An 18,021-nucleotide genomic window follows, 5' to 3' on the forward strand; every position below is an offset into this window, starting at 1 on the left:
GAAATAGCTGGAGGTTTCTTACCACCACTTTGTTCCACAACATCGTGCTTGATGGCTGAGAAACATCACGATATAGAAACACAGAAACACCCTACAATATATTGCTAAGTGAAAACCTTATTCCTTCCAGACTCCTTTTGCTAGGCTAAACAAGTCAGGTCTTCTTGTCTGATTTTCCATACTCTCTACTTCCATGAAAACAAAGCTGGTTTCTTTCAAGCTTAAAACATCCCTTCTCAGAGGTTCCAAGCTCCAAATCACATATTGATGGCCATTCACTGTGCAAATACCTTCACATGATTAACTGAGAATGATTAATGAAAATTTAGTAACCAGCTTATTTTTTTAAAACATATTAGGAAACATTCAGCTGATGTCCTTTGTAGCAGAGGAACAAGTTTAGCTAACAGGAAATAAGTTTAACCTTCGCAAAGGAGCGTGTTGCATTTCGTGTTTATACAACTACAGACAAAGACAGAATTTAAAACTTCAGCAGAGAGAAAAAGTCATATTTCTATTTTAGTTCAGGAAGCAATTATTATAAACAATGAGAATAATAATCAAAGCTAAATCATCCAACCATAACTTATATGTCTGCAAAGAGGCAGAGAGGTAAGCGTGACTGCAGAATCAAAACAGTACCTGGGAGCCTTCCTCATTATAATGCCTTGCATTTCGGAACATGAGCTTCATGTCTTCAATCATGGCTTCTTCCCCTACGTACTTATCATTGCGAATGTTGTGTTCTATCATTTTCAAGTCCATTGGCTCCAAGATAATTTTATAATAGTCTGGATAGTCCTTTTTGGATGGCTTAACCATAAACAGATCACAGAGCCGTCTGCCTGTGCCTGATTCTCGAGCTTCCAGAACTGCGTTGTATAAGATCTTCATTCGTTGCTTTCGTATATTCTTTTTACTGTTAGGTTAAGTAGAAGAATAAAAAGGAAAAGAATAAATGTCAGGGGCTGTTTTCCTCACTTCCAACACTAATATCAAAATGACATTATCCTCTATCATGAGAAAACAACCACAACCACCTAAACACACACCCAAGAAGTTCACCATTAAGTGTACTAGAAATGCAGGTCCATTTGCAAATAAGGACAGCACCATAACAAGCAGTCTGCTAAATAAACAGGAAGCCAACTTTAAGATACAATTTTTTTCTCATTCACCTTGAGTTTCAGTGTTCTACAGAATAGAACAAATAACTAGTTTTCTAAATGCAAAGGTCAAAAGGAGCAATGCCAGAACAGAGATGTGCTTCCAAATTCCACATTTTAACATGTTTCCAAGTTTTAACATTTGGTTCAATGGAAGTAAGTAAAGCAAAACCAAAGCCGAAACAGTAAAAGGCCTGACAATACTCAAGATTCAGGTCATGCATCTGATACATAAAAAGGGACATTCAAACAACTTTCTTCTGTGTCACTATTATTTTCCCAATGGGATGAATTCTGCCTCGTTTCCTTTTTCTGCAGCATTTTGGAATTCCTCTTAGTGCTTCACTTCTGCCATCAGCAGCATTTGCAATCTTCTTTTACTTCCTACCATTCAGCAAGTGAAACTGATAACAACTATTGAACAGACAATATCAAAAGCATTTTCAGGTTCTCTTCAGGCACGAAGAAAATAAAATCGTTTTGATTTCTCTTACCTATGAACACAACTTTTTCTCTTTTACTGTTCTTAAATGACAAGGCCTGACAGATTTTTTTTCTTTTAAGCATTTCAGTATTCTCTTGCACAAGGTGATCAAAAGAAACATAGGGTTAAAAGGACACTGATGACAGTTTCACTTGCCTGATTAGGTTAGTAGTTCTCTTTGAATGTGAAGATCACAAAACTAATGATTTTTGCAATTTGCTCCTTCCCAGTCTTTATTTGGTACTATGGTCTGTCTTACTATTCCACTACTTTTCTTCTCCTTAGCATCCCTAGACCGTACCACCTCCTAAATCCATGTTAACATTTTCTCTCTGGAGATTTTTTTATGACTGTATATTGTTGCACTTACTTGATTGCTCTTAAGTGAATCTTTGCTGTTGCTCTATTTCATTCCCTTCCTCCCCCCATAACTGCTGTCACTTTGACAAAACAAAGAACTAAAAATACAGAAGACTGAAGGTCATAAGCAACACTAAAGAAAGATGCTGAATTACAGTTTTACACTGGCAGTTGCTACTATTGCAATAATATTGTCGGAAGTTGGAACTTACTTCAAATGATATCATGAGGCCGACTAGAGAAACTATCATTTGTTGGAGTGAAATACATCACTAATATCAATTACACAACAGCCATCACTGTTAAAGGATGCTTTCCATAAACCATCATTATTGCTCACCAGAAGAGTGTATTTTAAATCAGTGTGAATTTTGTTTACATTACAGCATCCAGAATAATCAACCTATTATACTCAGTTTATCTATTTCTCAAACACCCCTGTCGGCCCGGCTGCTGACGGGTAAGTAACCAAAGAGCTCAAATTCAAAACGGGGAGAGCAGCAGTCCTCCAACATTAATGACGAAAATTCCTCAAGCAAGAGTTCAGATCATGGAAAATGAAAATATTTATGCCAGGAAACTTCACCAAATAAAAATATTTGTAGAGTAAGACTATAAACTTCCAAAAATTTAATTCAATTGCAGTGTTAACCTTAATTATATTCTGAAATTGGTACACAAACCACATGAATAGTCATATATTAGAGAAGTGGTAGAAAAGAAGCAATAATTGCTAACAACCTGTGAAGACAGTCTACACATCAGGCTAAAAAAACCCGCATAAATAAAAATCCTGAAATCCACTGACAAAGTTACGTAACTCAGTGCAACTACAGCATCCATGCCACTTACTGAACTGAAGTTACGTTGACAACTGCCAATTAATAAGGCAAAAAAGGAAAATAAAGTCATGAAATAGTTTTGAATTAATTTGAACCAACACTTAATGAAGTTAAGTTTCAGAACTACCAATCCTTACACAAATGCTAAAACCCATGGTTTAATATTCTCTTAAACAAATAAAAGATGTAGCAATATCATGGTCTGCAGGAAGTACAGAAGTGCATACCTTTTCCTTTTTGAGCTTCCAGTATCTGATGTAGCAGAAGAAATCATACTGTCCCCATCCTCAATGTCGTCTCTCCTAGCAAGCTCCTTCTTCTTTGCCTAAAAAAAAAGAAGAAAAACCTGAAGCCAAACTCACCGCTGGACATTTCCAGAACAATATTAAACACCAGAACAGATCAGATGCAACCATGGGTTTTGAGACTAAATCATTGTCAAAATATTTCCAGTGATTTATTTAATACAAGTTGGCCGACATAAAATAGCAGAATAATTATTTTTAACTGTCAGAAAAATTTTTGAGGAATCGATTTGAAAATAATGCCATTTCAGACTGCAGCACTTGGCTGGAACACTTCATGAAATCTGAAGTGTTTTAGCATCCTCCAGTTACCTGCAAACCTTAAAAAACCTCCACATCATCAATTTTCTCACAACTTCATTGGGTTAAGAGTCATAGGTAGAGAATAAAAGTGGTCAAAAGAAATCACAGAAGGCAGCAGGTGTGCTGAAGAAAAATTACTCTATGATGGCCTCCATTTTCATACTTCCCCCTAAGCAAGAAAATGCTACTGCAAATACAGGTCTAGTTAAAAATCGTTTTGGAAAAACATTCATTAGGGAGATAAATTCACATATGAAGATATATCTTTTGATTATTCTACTCCACACACCTGCATAACCTGCTGCATTTTCAGTACTCTTTTATAGATGGCAGAATTGGGAACGTTGTAGCGCTTGGCATTTTCGAACATCAAATTCAGATCAGCCTCCAACTGATCTAAAGTTTCATATTCGTGGTTCTTCAGCTTGGTTCTGCAAAAGATAAATACCAATCAGGTATTTCACAATTACACATTGGAAAACAGTTCTTTAACATCTTCATTTTTACGATAAATCAATATCCAAAGAGCTCTAATTACAGGAATGTGCTTTCTCTTTCTGATGCTGCAGTAATGTCTTCCAATTGTAACTGTATTAGGGAAACATATCTCCTCTTAAAGAATGATTTTGAAAGTTGTCCAACGGAAGTCCTGTTCTCATACTCAGACCAGATGTGGTACAGACGAGGCAGGAGCACAACCTGCTGAGACAACTCCAGGACGCCTCAGCTGTGACCTGTAGGGCCTGGGTACGACGTCAATGCGACGGGTGAGCTCTGCGCAGCCACCAGCGCTGCCTTCCCCACACATCAGTTCCACCCACCTTCAAAAGTGCCCAGCACCTCTCATACTAATCCCCTCCAATTTTTGCCTTCTCTTAAAATCACCTGGTTGTTGACTTGTGCTACCCTCAAAGTGCACTTCGGGTGAAAAGGACTAACGACAAAAAAACCCTTATTTTTCATATGCTGAAGAGATGAATCAGTGCACTACATTTGCCAATAACTTAATGTTGTTTTCTCGTATTTCTTTGCACAAGTGGTGAAAGTTCTAGCCAACTTTTTAAAACCTTCCAATACCTCATTAAATGTAACAGAAAACAGTAATCTGCAACAACAGAAAAACCAAACTCTATCACAACTACAAAACACGGTCATCCTCCTTCACATCTCCTTCCTCACCTGCTTGCCTGTCACATCCACTGGTCACCACCACCTTTCACGTGCTCACCGCCTTTAAACCCAGCCTAGTTTCTAAGGCACGGAGCTGAACACGAACCTGTCTGATGGAGTGTAAGCACTATCACAAAATAAATTTAATATAATATCTTTTAGTCCCAACCCTTCCCTGCCAATGTGACCTCAGAGCTGAACCAGCGAACAACTTGTGTCATACAGGACTCTTCACTGGTCAGCCAAGGACGAGGAAGCCCCGGTTGGATTAAACACAGCACAGAGCTGAAGCTGCTATAAAAACTACCGAGAAGTGCCTGTGTTGTCTACAAACCTGTCATGATGGAAATACATTTCGCAGGAAACATCCAACTACCCGCATGTTGCCAGGATGGCAGCTGGATGCGCCTTACTGACATGTAGCATGTTACTTTCTTATTTCTTTCAGAGCTGAAAAGCAAGTGTGTCCTCAATGACTATGAGAAAAGCAAAATTAATTTGGGATAAATGTCCTAAGTGTAAAATGTGGAGAAAATCATTTGTTGCCATTCTCATTTAAAATGACCAGTCTAGGTTAACGTATCTTTTTTAACACTTGAAGACATCAGTATCTTGCAAACCTTTATGCATGTTATTTAGATTATTTTTAACGTTTCCAACTGAAGCAACAGGTAATCGAAAAGTTTTCCTGTCAGCTTCACTCACTCTGCAATTCCAAAAAAAGGAGAGTTACCAATATAATTTTCATTAAATTAGTAAAAAATACAAATAATAATAATAATAACAAAAAACCAAACACACACACCTGCTTCCAAAAGCAAGAGTTTGGGTACCAATTAAATGGCCATGATGAAAAGGCAAAGTTAGCCTCCATTTCTACCTTGTAAAACTCCAGCAACAATTATTTGCATATGTTAAGGAATATATGACTGCTACTAAAAAAGTAAAAAACAAAATTAAAAGCCCGTTAAATTCAGGATTATTTTGCCCTAAACCACTAGCACATGATGCATAGGCTCATAAATACCGAGGATGTAAACGCTGAGTTTATTTCACGCTCTTGCCACTGTCTGGGAACAAACACTACAGGTGACCTTACATCTTCTCCAGCTAATCTGAAAGCAAAATCTATAGAGTAAAATGTATGTAATTAATTCTTGTAGTTCAACAAAAATATTGCCAAGCCATTCGAGGACTTCAGCACACAAACACTTGTTGGTTTTACAAAAGCTAATACATCATTAAGAAAATATTCAAGAAAACATAGAATAGAAAGGCTTAAAAAACTTGCATCAAAAAAACCAACTAGTAAGCCCATATTTATCGAAAACATCAAAAGTGAGTTTTCATTTTTTTCAAAACAAAATTATTTAAGAACATTCTAATTTGTCAAGGCACACAGGGTAATTCAGCGTGTAAACAAGCAGTGATTTCCTTGTTTACCAATGCTACTACAGATGTTTATAAAAAGGTTTCAAACTTTCAAAGGATTAATGTAAAACAAAAATAATGTCTAAAGGCAATTCTGCATCTTAGAAAAAGCTACCCAAGTCAGATAAACTACTTTAGAGATTATGAACATAAAAAAAAGCCTCAAAAAGCAAGTCCTGTGTAGGAATCAGTTCAGGAGCAGCACCAGAGAGAAGTGCTGACCAACAGACTTCTGTCTCCCCTTGGCTGTAGATGGCATCAGCGTAATTTGTTTCCAAGTGACAACTCATACTGACAAATTTGCAGAATCAGGCTCCAACTAAGGATCCCATAAAGTGAAGACTACCACAACTGCCTTAGATTTGAATACTAAATACTTATGACAGGTGTCTAAGGGCTCTAAGGTGACCCTGCTTTGGCAGGGGGTTGGACTAGATGATCTCCGGATGTCCCTTCCAACCCTATGATTCTATGATTCTAAAATGTCTCAATGCTTTTTACTGATAAAGACAACTGCTGGAGGACAAGGACTTCAGAAACCATAACCACCAAGCTGGGATAAAGTCCTCTCAAGATCTACTCGCAGTTCATCCTCTTGCAAGTAAGCAAGTGTGAATGCAACATTCCTACTTTTCAACGCTGGGCTCATATTTTGCTTAAGTATTAGTAGCATGTAGTTTATAAACATTCTTGTGCAAGCCTGGCATGTCTGCTTTCTTCCAAAGAAATAAAACAAGCTTTGACAGACTAGACAGCAAGAAGAATAAAAAGTGGAAGTTTCTAGCCTTCCCATTAATTTCATAAATTACAATTACAGAATTGCGAGTTTGTATTTTGATTGCTACTGCAGGAGGTCTGGCTTCAGCTTTCTGAAAGAGGAACCCACAGGACCACATCTAAATTGAAGTATCACTTCTTCAATTCAAATTGCTTTTTCCTACTATCACTTTGTATTACTCTTCTTTATTTGGAGTTGTTCTGTACCCAGCTTAAAGTCACAGATAGGGGGGAAGATGAAAAAAGCAATGCCGTGAAATGCCACTGACGATCCAGGATTACACTGACTAAAAAACTCAACATCAACCACCATCCTCCCAAGACACTAAAGCCAACAGACAACTCTACATTCTTAACACATGTAAGTTCAGCATCTATGAAGTAACACTGTCAGCATGATACCATAAATCAAATTTACTTATTAGTAATATATCTTGATCCTGCTCAATCAAATGTTTAGGCGCCAGTTTTATCAAACTGAGAAAAGGGGGGATTTGTCATATCTTCTGAAGCAGAACAAATTCAAAGCAAGCTGCAGGCAGAACAAGCACGGCAATAGTGTTCTCTAGGGAGTATACCCTGCCTGCAACAATTTTATTTTTACAAAGAGAGAATTTTAAATTGGTCCTGTATGATATCACGATATGGTAAAAGAAACTGGTGACTCTTCATAACAGCAGATCCCAAGCCACCTGACGCTAACAAACCTGGGATTTGCTTTACCTCTCCTCCCAGAGACAGCTCATGCGGATCCCAGAACACCACGGTCACACGCTTCATCTAAAAATATACCACTTATTCCACATAGCCTTGGTATCCCACACTAGCTTCATCTCTCTGTCTTTAAGCAGTGACCTATGCACACGACAATGCAGTAGTCTAACCCTGAAACCCCAAAAAGCAGGAAAAAAAAAACATAGGAAGTTGCCATTTGTCTTAAATTCTATGTGCACTGACTCTCTGCTCTCTCGTGACCCCATAGAAACAAAATCTTTAAGCTGATGGAGGTGGTGAGGACCGAAGTTGTTCACAAGCGAAGAAAAGCAGCTTAATGATATCTTACTCCTTTAGTAAGAGCCAGAAAACAAAGGGAAACATTATCTTAAAAAGGAATGATGAGCTATAACCCAAACTACCTTACCAGGAAACAAACTCTTGCTTCTATCAGCATTTGTTTATCCACAACCAAATAAGCAAGGTGCAGCCCATCTGATTTTAAGCAAACAACCTACATTCACAGTTGAATTCATGAAAGGTCTGACCACAAAAGTAAAAAACAAGACTTAGCCATGGTTTGGAAAGCCAGACGACTTCCAACCACACATCTGAAGAAATAAAAATGCACCGGGAGAAAAGTAATCCCGCTCTAGTCCACAAATAATCTCCTACCTCTTCAATGCACTTGCTGTCAGCAAACAATGGGATGATTAACCAAGAAGGGTATTCACAGAAGTACTTTGAACAGATTTAATTAAACTCAGCAGAACTCAAGTATTGTGCCTTTTCTAAATTTACAGTATGAAATGCAGTTTTGCAATAAATTAAGAAAAAAAAAATCTCACCAATCTTGGAAGAAAAGAATTTTATAGACATCAATTTATTTTGCAAAGCAAGGCTAAAACTAAGCAAATCCACATCGCTGTTCAATAGCAAGTCACTGCCAACATATTACAAATTAAACTTCAACTTTATACACCAGAAACCAAGAGAAATTTCTATGAAATGATTGATGGTGATACAATTGTACCCAAAAGCATGAGTTAAATTTGCAAGAATATCATTTTAAACATAATGACCTTTGCAAAATGAGGAAGAAAAGTTTCATAAGGCCACTAAGCCCAAAACAACATGGCATGACATTTAATTTGGTCAAAATCAGAATAATAATTAAAAAACCATACAGTAAGCTGGCACTCAACTCCCTAAAAGGTCTACTGGAAACTTATCAGTCCTTCAGGTGCAGCATCCTAAAGAACTGAAGAACATCAAGATACTGTCTCCATATAATCAAAAGATCTCATTAGTCAGACACTACGCCTAAAAAATGCCAAAGGAAAAAAAATAAATATTCAAACCATGGCTAAAACCAGTTATCGTGTAACTTCTTTTCTCTTCTTCTGAAACTGTGAAGTCCAGAGGCTACTCCAGCCCCCTTGGGGAAAAACCACTGTAACAAAGAGAGCAATAAAGGCATTTGACAAACGCCCTATTGAGGAATGAAATAATCTTTTTATAAAGTACATCCAGAACCTTGTTCACTTGAATCTGTGATTTTATAAAGGCCATACATATGATATGCACTGAAAGTACTTGCTAAGGTAGGAAAATTGCTTATACCTACAGAAGATTTTAAAACTGTACAATATTCAACAAATATTAAATCATATTAAGTGAAAAAAGGAATGAAAGAACAGATAAATCTCGAAGTGAAAATTTGCAAGGTGTTCTAAATATTAGAGAGAAATAAATTTCTCTGCGAAGAATATTAACTCATTCATAAATTAAGCAAACTGTAACACAGTGACATGTTACTTTCCCAAAGTCAATAGAATAATAAAACATTAATGTATTTTTTTTTAATTGAGAACTTAACTTGTATTGGGCTTAAACTGTCATTGAAAAACAAAGTTCTCAATAAACTATTCAGGCTTTAAGCCAGACAGCAGTCTCCATTTTTTCAAGATAAGTTCCACTCCTTTATTTGCCATATTACTAGAAATGGTTAATATGCCTGACCAGATCATATTTACTGTAAATTCAACTCAAGTAATTAATAATTAATCCAAAGGCAACAAGAGTCACCACAAATTTCACAGTTTCAGGAGAACCTCAACACATCCCACTGCAGTGAAATGTAAGAGTTAGATTCCCATCTCACAGACAATTGTTCAACAGGATGTAGGTTCCTAAGAAAAACGTATTTCAAATTCTCAAATAATAGACATCACGCAAAACCAACCGTGTTTTATTCCAGATCCACACACTTTTTTAAACCTCAACTACAACCCCAGCTTCCTGGAGCACAAGACACTGGGGCGTGCCAATGAAGACAGGGATTTGGGTCTCTGCGCACCCCCATGGGCCTCACATGTGTGTCAAGAAAGAACTGCTGCCAGGGAATTCCCCGGAGCGCGTCCCTCCTCCAGGCCACTTGCCTTAGGGATCGCACTAACGTTGTAAAATGTACTAAGGAACACAGTTGTTGTAAGCATGCCAGGATCTGGCACTGACGTACCAGGTAACTGAACACATTGAGCTGCATTGTTTCCCAACTCTTCCTCCAGTCATTTGTAATTACAGAATGACTTTTCATCAGCAACGTTAAGTTTGCAAAATAACCTCCACACCATGCACTTTTACCACATCTGAAAGTCACGGCCTTCGCAGTGTCATGCCTTTCTTTGAAAATAGGATATTCTTGTTCCACAGCTCCGAGTTTTGCCCTGGTTGAGGCAGGGGAGTCTCATCAGTGCGAGCACCTGGTGGGAGGGAATGACGAGGGAGCCAGACTCATCTCACTCTGCCCACTGATGGGGCAAGAGGTAACGGGAACAAACTGAAACACCCGAAATTTCATCTGAACACAAGAAAAAGAAGAAAACCCTCCAAACTCTTTTTTTTTTTTTTTTTCACTGGGAGGATGGTCAAACACTGACGCTGGTTGCCCAGGGAGGTCGTGGAGTCTCCAGCTGGATATAGTCCTGGGCAACTGGCTCTGGATAATCCTGCTATAGCCAGGGGCTGGACTGGATGGTGTTCCTTCCAACCTCAGCTACTCTGTGATTCTGTAAAGAGCAAGTCAGGAGGAAAGTAGCAGAAAACTAAAGCCATTGGCAGGATTACCTCCCACATCCAGGAACAGCTCAGGATCAGCACCTCAAATGACTGAGGTTCATAAAGCTCTTAAAGTGATTAAGTGGCTGGAATAAGTATAAAGAACATCTCATTAAAACAAAACGTACCCGTACTCTCCCTTCTAGACATCATATATTATTTTGTAAGGGTTTTCCTGCATTTAACACAGACAAACTCCTGAAATATATGACTAGCTATAAAATTTGCAACAGCCACACATGCCACAGTTCACCCTGGCAGGATGGCCTAGGCAGCCCGATGCCAAAGCGAAACAACGAGACAGGAATGCCAGGCTTTACTCCAACACCTTCAGGTTTTTACTAGGACAATTAACTTTTCTGTCCCCATCTGTGAACGGAAGATACGTTCTCTGTATTCACATCTCAAAAAAACCCCAAAACCACAAAACAGAAAAAAAACCAACCAACCACCACCAACAACAAAAAAGAAACCCACAAAAAATCTCCACCCCTAATGTGCGGCAGTTTTGAATACCTACGGACACATTTGCAATATCAGTAAAACCATGCTAGCTTCAGTTTTCCCTAAAGCACATCAAATCAGTACACATATCCATGACTTCAACGCTTTTTAGGAATAGTAAGAAGTGAAGATTATGTGGTAATTTTAAAGAACAGTTAAATTGCAGAATTTCCTAAAAGCAGTTGTTGGGCTATTATAAATACTGTATTTTAACTTTTGATCTACAAACACCATTTCTAAAAAGACTGTCCCTTTTTATTTTCTAAGCTCTCAGGCAGTAATTTTTTTCTATAGTTCTTCGTATATTTGCATGCCATTTTTGTACTGCTCACACAGCCACATCCAACCTGCCTACACTGTAAGGAAAGCAGAAATGCAGCTTTATTTATTATTTGTCCTATAACTGATATAAAGTATATTTTTAATGGAAGGCCTCACCCAATTAAATCTGTTTATACATAATTTGAGCCAATAGTCTTTGGTACATTCAGACAAAAAAGCTCCCTGACAACTGTCAATGATTTTTCTCAGTTTCACCTTTTTTTTTTTTCCCCATCAAGTACATTTTGTGCTTCGTTCAAGACACAACACTTTCTTTGCCAAGCAACAGCTGTACTAGAGACAGAAGAAAAAATGCTTTAAAGCCACTAATGGCTAGATAACCAGAGTGGTAGCTCCACACTTGTTCCCCAGCACATGTTACCTTATGATTTAACAAAACCGCTGCTTATTCAACAATTTTACCAAGTCTAGCAGATCACATTACGGTATAACTAAAAGGTACAGATCCATGTATTAGCGTCTGGGTCCAGTCCTCACTCACTGAAGCTGGAGGACCAGCACTCCTGCAGTGTAGCTCAGGCAGGGAGTGGAGCCCCAGAGGCCACCGGGCAGGAGGCCAGGGCCATCCGAGGCTGGTCAGTGACATTAAGGTCTATCAATGCACTCAGGACCCTGACATATATCCATCGTATTAGCATATCTTGGACCGCTAAAGAAAGCTATTGCTCCCTTTTTTTTTTTACTCAGGTTTTTAATCCAATGACCGCGCTCTGCGGGTTGATGAACCTTTCATGGCTCACAGATTTATAAATCGTGTACTGCTTTGCTACTTCATCCCAGACTAGCTACATTATGAACGAAAGTAATTATTCTCCACAGGTCTACAGTGACCTAGACAAAAGGAATGTAATTGCAACTATCTTTCTATAAGTCACATTGCTGAAGACTATTAATTTAAAAACCATGGCAGTAAGAGGTAACCAAGCCATCAGGGTCAAGGAAAAATAATGGGGGGTTCTGCAGAAGCTTTCATCCCTGCTGCTCACCCAGCCTTCAGAATTATTGATATGGTAGCCTTTCAGGCACGTTACAAACAAAACTCCATGGAAAATAAACCCAATGGTAGCCATCTGTAAAAGATGATAAAAAGACTGACGCAGACTGAGTTGAAACAGGAAGCAACACAAATATAGAGGAAAGATGGTATATATTGCATTAGGTATTGAGAACTTGACCACAAGATAGGATCCTGGAAATAAAAAGAAACCCTTGAACAGTTTGCCACCAGGTGTAGTTTGTGTTCAGTTTTCTTACCTGATTTGCTGTAATGAAATAGGTGTTTTAATTTGCTGATAATAATCAGGATACTTCTTCTTGGAGGGCAAGTGGAAAAAGGGTTCAGATATGAGCTGGCCCTGATTATTTCGGCAACTTCTAACTGTGTCATAAAGCTGATAAAGAGGATTAGAAGTGTCCATGAAGGAAGTAATGCTCTCGGCTTCAGATTCTCCCTCTTCATAACGAGCAGCAGCTGCGCAGAGAGAAAAGAAAAACGGGAAACTTAGCAGGACAATTCAGAGTGGGTTTTTTGGTTGACCTTTCAAATTAATAAAGATCTAAACAAGGAGAAAAAGCAGTCCCTCAATAGAGGGTGTTCAGCCACTCTCTGGCAGTCAGATTCATACCTCAGAAAAAGACATTACAAATACATATTATGAGGCTCAAGCTGACAAAAAAAGTGCTTTATCCAGGTATTGCAATCTCTCTTATCAGATGAGACTTCAGTTCTGTCACTGGTAATACACTCCTGCCACCTACAAGTGCTGAGAACTGTTCGTATATGAGACTACACACTACCTACACAACAGCTACATCTGATTTACTCATCGAACCATTAATACTAATATTTGTGCCAAATACATCTGGATATTGAACGGCTGCCACTCTGCTACCTGACAAAAGCTCACTACAAGAATATAAATTGACCAACCATGTCTGGAATTTTCAAAGGTGCCTAGCCAGTTAAGCAAAATGGCCAAATTGAAAATTAATTTTTGCATATATATCAAAAAGATTACCTCAAAACTTCTACAATCCTTTAGACCATATTAATCACAGCTCAATTCAGAAATTGTGAAGTTTAGCAGAAAAAATTGAAACTAAAGCCTGAGAGTGTATTTCTAATGTATGCAAAGTGAAGAAGAAATAAATATTTTAGAATTATTATATAATTAGCATAAACATTTCATAATAAAGCGTTTACAAATTTTATGGCAAACTTTTCTAGTTATCTATATGGAGCATATATTATGCTTCAGGAGTGAAATGAACGAAAGAAATGCTGTGAAAAACTAACATTGACTGCAGATAAAATCAGGATAAACACTAAGGGAGCAACAGAACCACAACAAAAACACTGGTAGTGGAAGCACAGGACCGGAAGCAATAAATAGCAAATCCTTCCACGTTTCTCAGTACCACAAATGCTGTAATTTGCACCTTGCAGACAGGCACAACATAAAATCTATGTGGTTTTGCACATACCAGAGTTTAATTATTCACCCTTTTTCCCCCTCTTATGAATTAAAGTTTGAAGGAAAGCTTGGCAGATGACACGCTGGATAACTCAGTTACACAAAAGACAGCTCTCTAACGCTCACGCCAAGTTTCCAGCTGGCACTTTCCTTATTGCTCAGTGGAGGCTGGCAACGTTTCAAGCTTTCTATCCAAGTTCAGTAAAGACATATTGAAATGAGGACAAAGCCAGGGGACACTCTCTGGATAACAACATAGTACTAGCATTTTTCCTCTGCAGTCTGACATTGCAGATCTATGTGAGCGTATGATGCACGGGACCTACTGGAAAAGCTGGATGCAAGCTAAACAACAAGCAGACCTCAGCAGATATGCAAACACATGACGAAGACATTCATTACTGATTGAGGGAAGACGCTCAAAATTATCCTAATTACGTATCTGTACAAGCAGCATCACTTAATGGCCTAGCATCTACTACACGCTAGCCAGCAAAGCCGCAGCTGGAGAGAGTAACTCAGGTAGAGTCGAAAGATTGGAGTTAGCACTATGTTTTCCTGTACCTAACACATCAGCCTGAACACAGAGATAAATGCTAACATCTAAGAGGATGCCATCAGGTAAAGTAAGTTTCCAAAATGGATTATGCAGCAAAATACCGTCTCTGGTTTTGTTTAACTAAAACAGTTCAGTTCAGTTTGTTCACTCAAAACAGTTCAGTTCAGAGTGCTCCATCAAAAAGTAAGAAACAGAATAGAAAAGCAGACCTTGTTTTTATGAAAGAGAAAAAATAAGAAACTAGTCGAGTATGTTGCTGTTCTCTGACACATGGCAGCCAGCAGCGCAGCAGTTCAACACCCTAAGTAAGAAGTGTACTTCCTTTGTATTGAAAGTGTAACACAAGGCATTCCCTAAAATAAAAATCTAAGTAAATTAAACAGGCACTAAAAGGAAAAGCGTTTACATAATATTGTAACACAGCTATAAACAATTTCACTATGATGTGCATGTTCTTTAAAAGCAATGTGTCAAACATTACATATTCTTACATATTCAGAAAATGATAGTGTTCTCCTAATATGAAATCTGTTATCTAAAGAACTGAAGAAGAGTGTATTACTCAGATCAGAAAACAGAAAAAAATCCGTATTTTGCTATGGAACAAACAACCTATTGCAAGACTGTAGATTCTTTAATATGCAGCAGCACCAGGTCCCACATCCCCACTAAGCACAGGCTGGCCGTGGAGAGTAACAGTCAATTATTCCTCTCTCATGCAGCTGTTACCACAACTACAGTTAGCAGATACAGGGGAAAAAAAACAAGCACACAGTAAACCATAACCACAAAATATACACCATTCAACAGTCCCAAACAAAATGTATTTCCTGCTGGTCATTCCATACCACAGTGACTGTTCCCAGTGAAGGGACAGCTTCATAATGGAGTGATGTTAAATTGACTTCACCGCAAAAGGAGGAAGCCATCTAATTTACAACTGGACTGAGCTTTTTTTATCAGATATAAACTCATATATCATATACACGTATTCTTACTCAATGATGAAGACAAAGAACAGAGAGAGAGGAAAGTATCTGAGTGTATAGGAAGAAAATTAGCCTTTACTCAGTAAGTGATTTGCTTTAAACACTGTCTCCTTTGTGGTCTGAAAGCACCTGGACAACAATGAATGCTCAAAATCTAACTGAAGATAGACACTAGTAAAACCAAAAGCAGCACCCAGTCTCAAAACCTTTCTAAATGAAATAATAAGAAATAAAATAGCTTTGTTTACTAAATGAAATACCTATTTGTAAGTAATACGTAATGACCACCTATGCCTGACTTTGCAGACGTATAATGAGGAGCGAGGGAGCTGCAGAAGCTGCTCATGCCCTTGTACATTTGAGTTGAAAATCTACAAGCTCCATCACACCATGACACCCTCTGAAACTGTGAGGATAAACTCCAAGTTGGAAACAGATATTGCTCATTCCTCAGGCAACTGCTACAATCAAAGCAGCTCATAAAGATTTAATTCTCTATATCAAGAAGGAGAAAGTTCCCTTCATGTTCAGTCATGCAGTCTACTTCTCATTTATTTTAGCGAGTGTTAGAGGAAGGAAAAAGGATGAGATACCAGAGCAACTAATAAAAAGACCACCTGGTTTAAATAAAAATCTCTTTCCTCCAGAGACTGAAAGCATGGGGATGTTCAAGCAGTACATTGGACAGAAAATCTTATGGGTGACAGAGGGCTGCCAAAAAAATTGACATTGCCTCTTAGGTGAATGCAAGAAAGATAGGAGAGAGCTTCAACAGCAGCAAGGCAAAAATCTCAGACGTGTAAGAATGGCCCCATGAAAATGACAATAATGTCCACAGTACAGGTGGCACCTGAAAGTAGTTATATCACTTCAAGAATTTAAATCACATAAAGACGTAAAAAGCTATGTGGTTTTTACACAGTTACAATTTGCAAAAATAGGAGCTAACAATCACGCTGAACCAAGCTAATAAATACTCCTCACAACTCCCAGAAAGCAGCTGCTCTGAAGCAATAACTGAACTCTGGGATAACAGGAATAAAAATGCTTTTGCTTGCAGCAAGATCTAAAATGATCCAAAAAAATTCTAGAGCATATCCGTCCACTGGAAAACAGTGGTGAGTACAATTCAATTACCAGGTGTGAAATAAATGCCCGAAAAACATATATTGAAGAGGTGCATCATTTCACACCAATGCAGAAATAATGTAAAAAACAAAAAACCACCAACAGTATATGTGAAAAAAAGAGTTTGAAAACCTGCTTTGAGATGAATGCAAGGAAGTTACTGAGAATGTAACTATCAAAACAGGCTGACAATCTATAACAATTTATGACCAATACTGAAATATCTAATATAATGCATGTATTATGGCATATATGCTTATAGTATAATGCTAAAGCATGCTTATTACGAAACCAGGGATGCTGTGTGAAGGCATGCCTTTTTATGTGCTTTTGTTTCAACATAAGCCTTCATGCAAGATTTCATGACTGCTCGGCTAGACCAGGTATTTCTAAATTAAGTTCTAACACTTATCTATCCTTATACTTCGAGATTATCTTCACCTTAAAAAATAAAACCTGACAGGTACTTAGAAGACCCAATGGCACAAAGGAGCAAGAGAGAACAAGCCAGTGTGAGTGAGACTTCTCTCAAACAATTGCAGCATTGTAAATCTCTTCTACTGCAAGAAGCACTCAACGTCTTCTCCACTGTCTCCTTTTCTGCTTCATATTAGAAGGAACAAAAACAAGCAATAGTTTCCTAAGGCTTGGATAAGGATACTTGCAGACACACACACTAAATTCAAAACATGCGAGCAAGTTTGGCCTACCCTATCTTACCAGCTGTACATTCATAAATTCGTACTTAGAGGAAACCGGGGTTGGATTTAATAGACTTACATGCTGAGCTTGGAAACAATGCAAATTATTTTTTAAGTGAAGATATTTGAATGTATCAGGAGCTCTACAGTTTTGCTTATTCCAAACACTTTAATTTAAGAAAATAAATAGAGAAACCGCATTTTAGTTCCTACCAGCCAAAGCTGCATCCTCATCACTTTCTGATCCATACTGCAATGCCATGGTTATTGCTGATAAACGATCCCCTTGGGCTGATCTTTTGTTACTATAAAAGAGGAAAAAAAAAAGTGCAAAATTAAAAAAAAAAACCAACCAGAAAAGGTTTATCATGTTAACCATTAACAGTCACCCAGAGTGTGTAAGTAAACAAGTGAAGCTCATCACAGTTGCCTACATGATCAGGAATACAGATATGACTACGCAAGAAAAGACTGGAGCCTTTAACAAGAGAAGCCATTAATGACTCGTGAGTCTCCCTCTATTTTAAGAGGTGGTCCATCAAACTGAAATACTGGACACACGATCAGAAAGCTAGAGATCACGCTAGCTATCTTCTGTCCTACTTGGAATACTTGAGTATTTGAATTATTGAGGAAGAAAGGGGATGACAAC

General features: G+C 38.0%; 1 protein-coding gene across 17 annotated transcripts in view; it reads right to left on the reverse strand.

Annotated features, from left to right (window-relative positions):
* PBRM1 (polybromo 1) overlaps positions 1 to 18,021 on the reverse strand; it is a 62,694-nt gene that overhangs the window by 29,003 nt on the left and 15,670 nt on the right. For all 17 annotated transcript variants that reach the window (XM_074602568.1, XM_074602575.1, XM_074602570.1 and 14 more), the window contains 5 exons: positions 17,583 to 17,674; positions 12,773 to 12,989; positions 3,750 to 3,891; positions 3,080 to 3,177; positions 643 to 919 (listed from right to left, as the gene is read on the reverse strand). In XM_074602568.1, coding sequence (XP_074458669.1) covers positions 643 to 919; positions 3,080 to 3,177; positions 3,750 to 3,891; positions 12,773 to 12,989; positions 17,583 to 17,674 — 826 coding nt within the window. The remainder of the gene's footprint in view (positions 1 to 642; positions 920 to 3,079; positions 3,178 to 3,749; positions 3,892 to 12,772; positions 12,990 to 17,582; positions 17,675 to 18,021) is intronic.

Source organism: Larus michahellis, chromosome 10, assembly GCF_964199755.1.
Source record: "Larus michahellis chromosome 10, bLarMic1.1, whole genome shotgun sequence".
Taxonomy (NCBI): Eukaryota; Metazoa; Chordata; class Aves; order Charadriiformes; family Laridae; genus Larus; species Larus michahellis.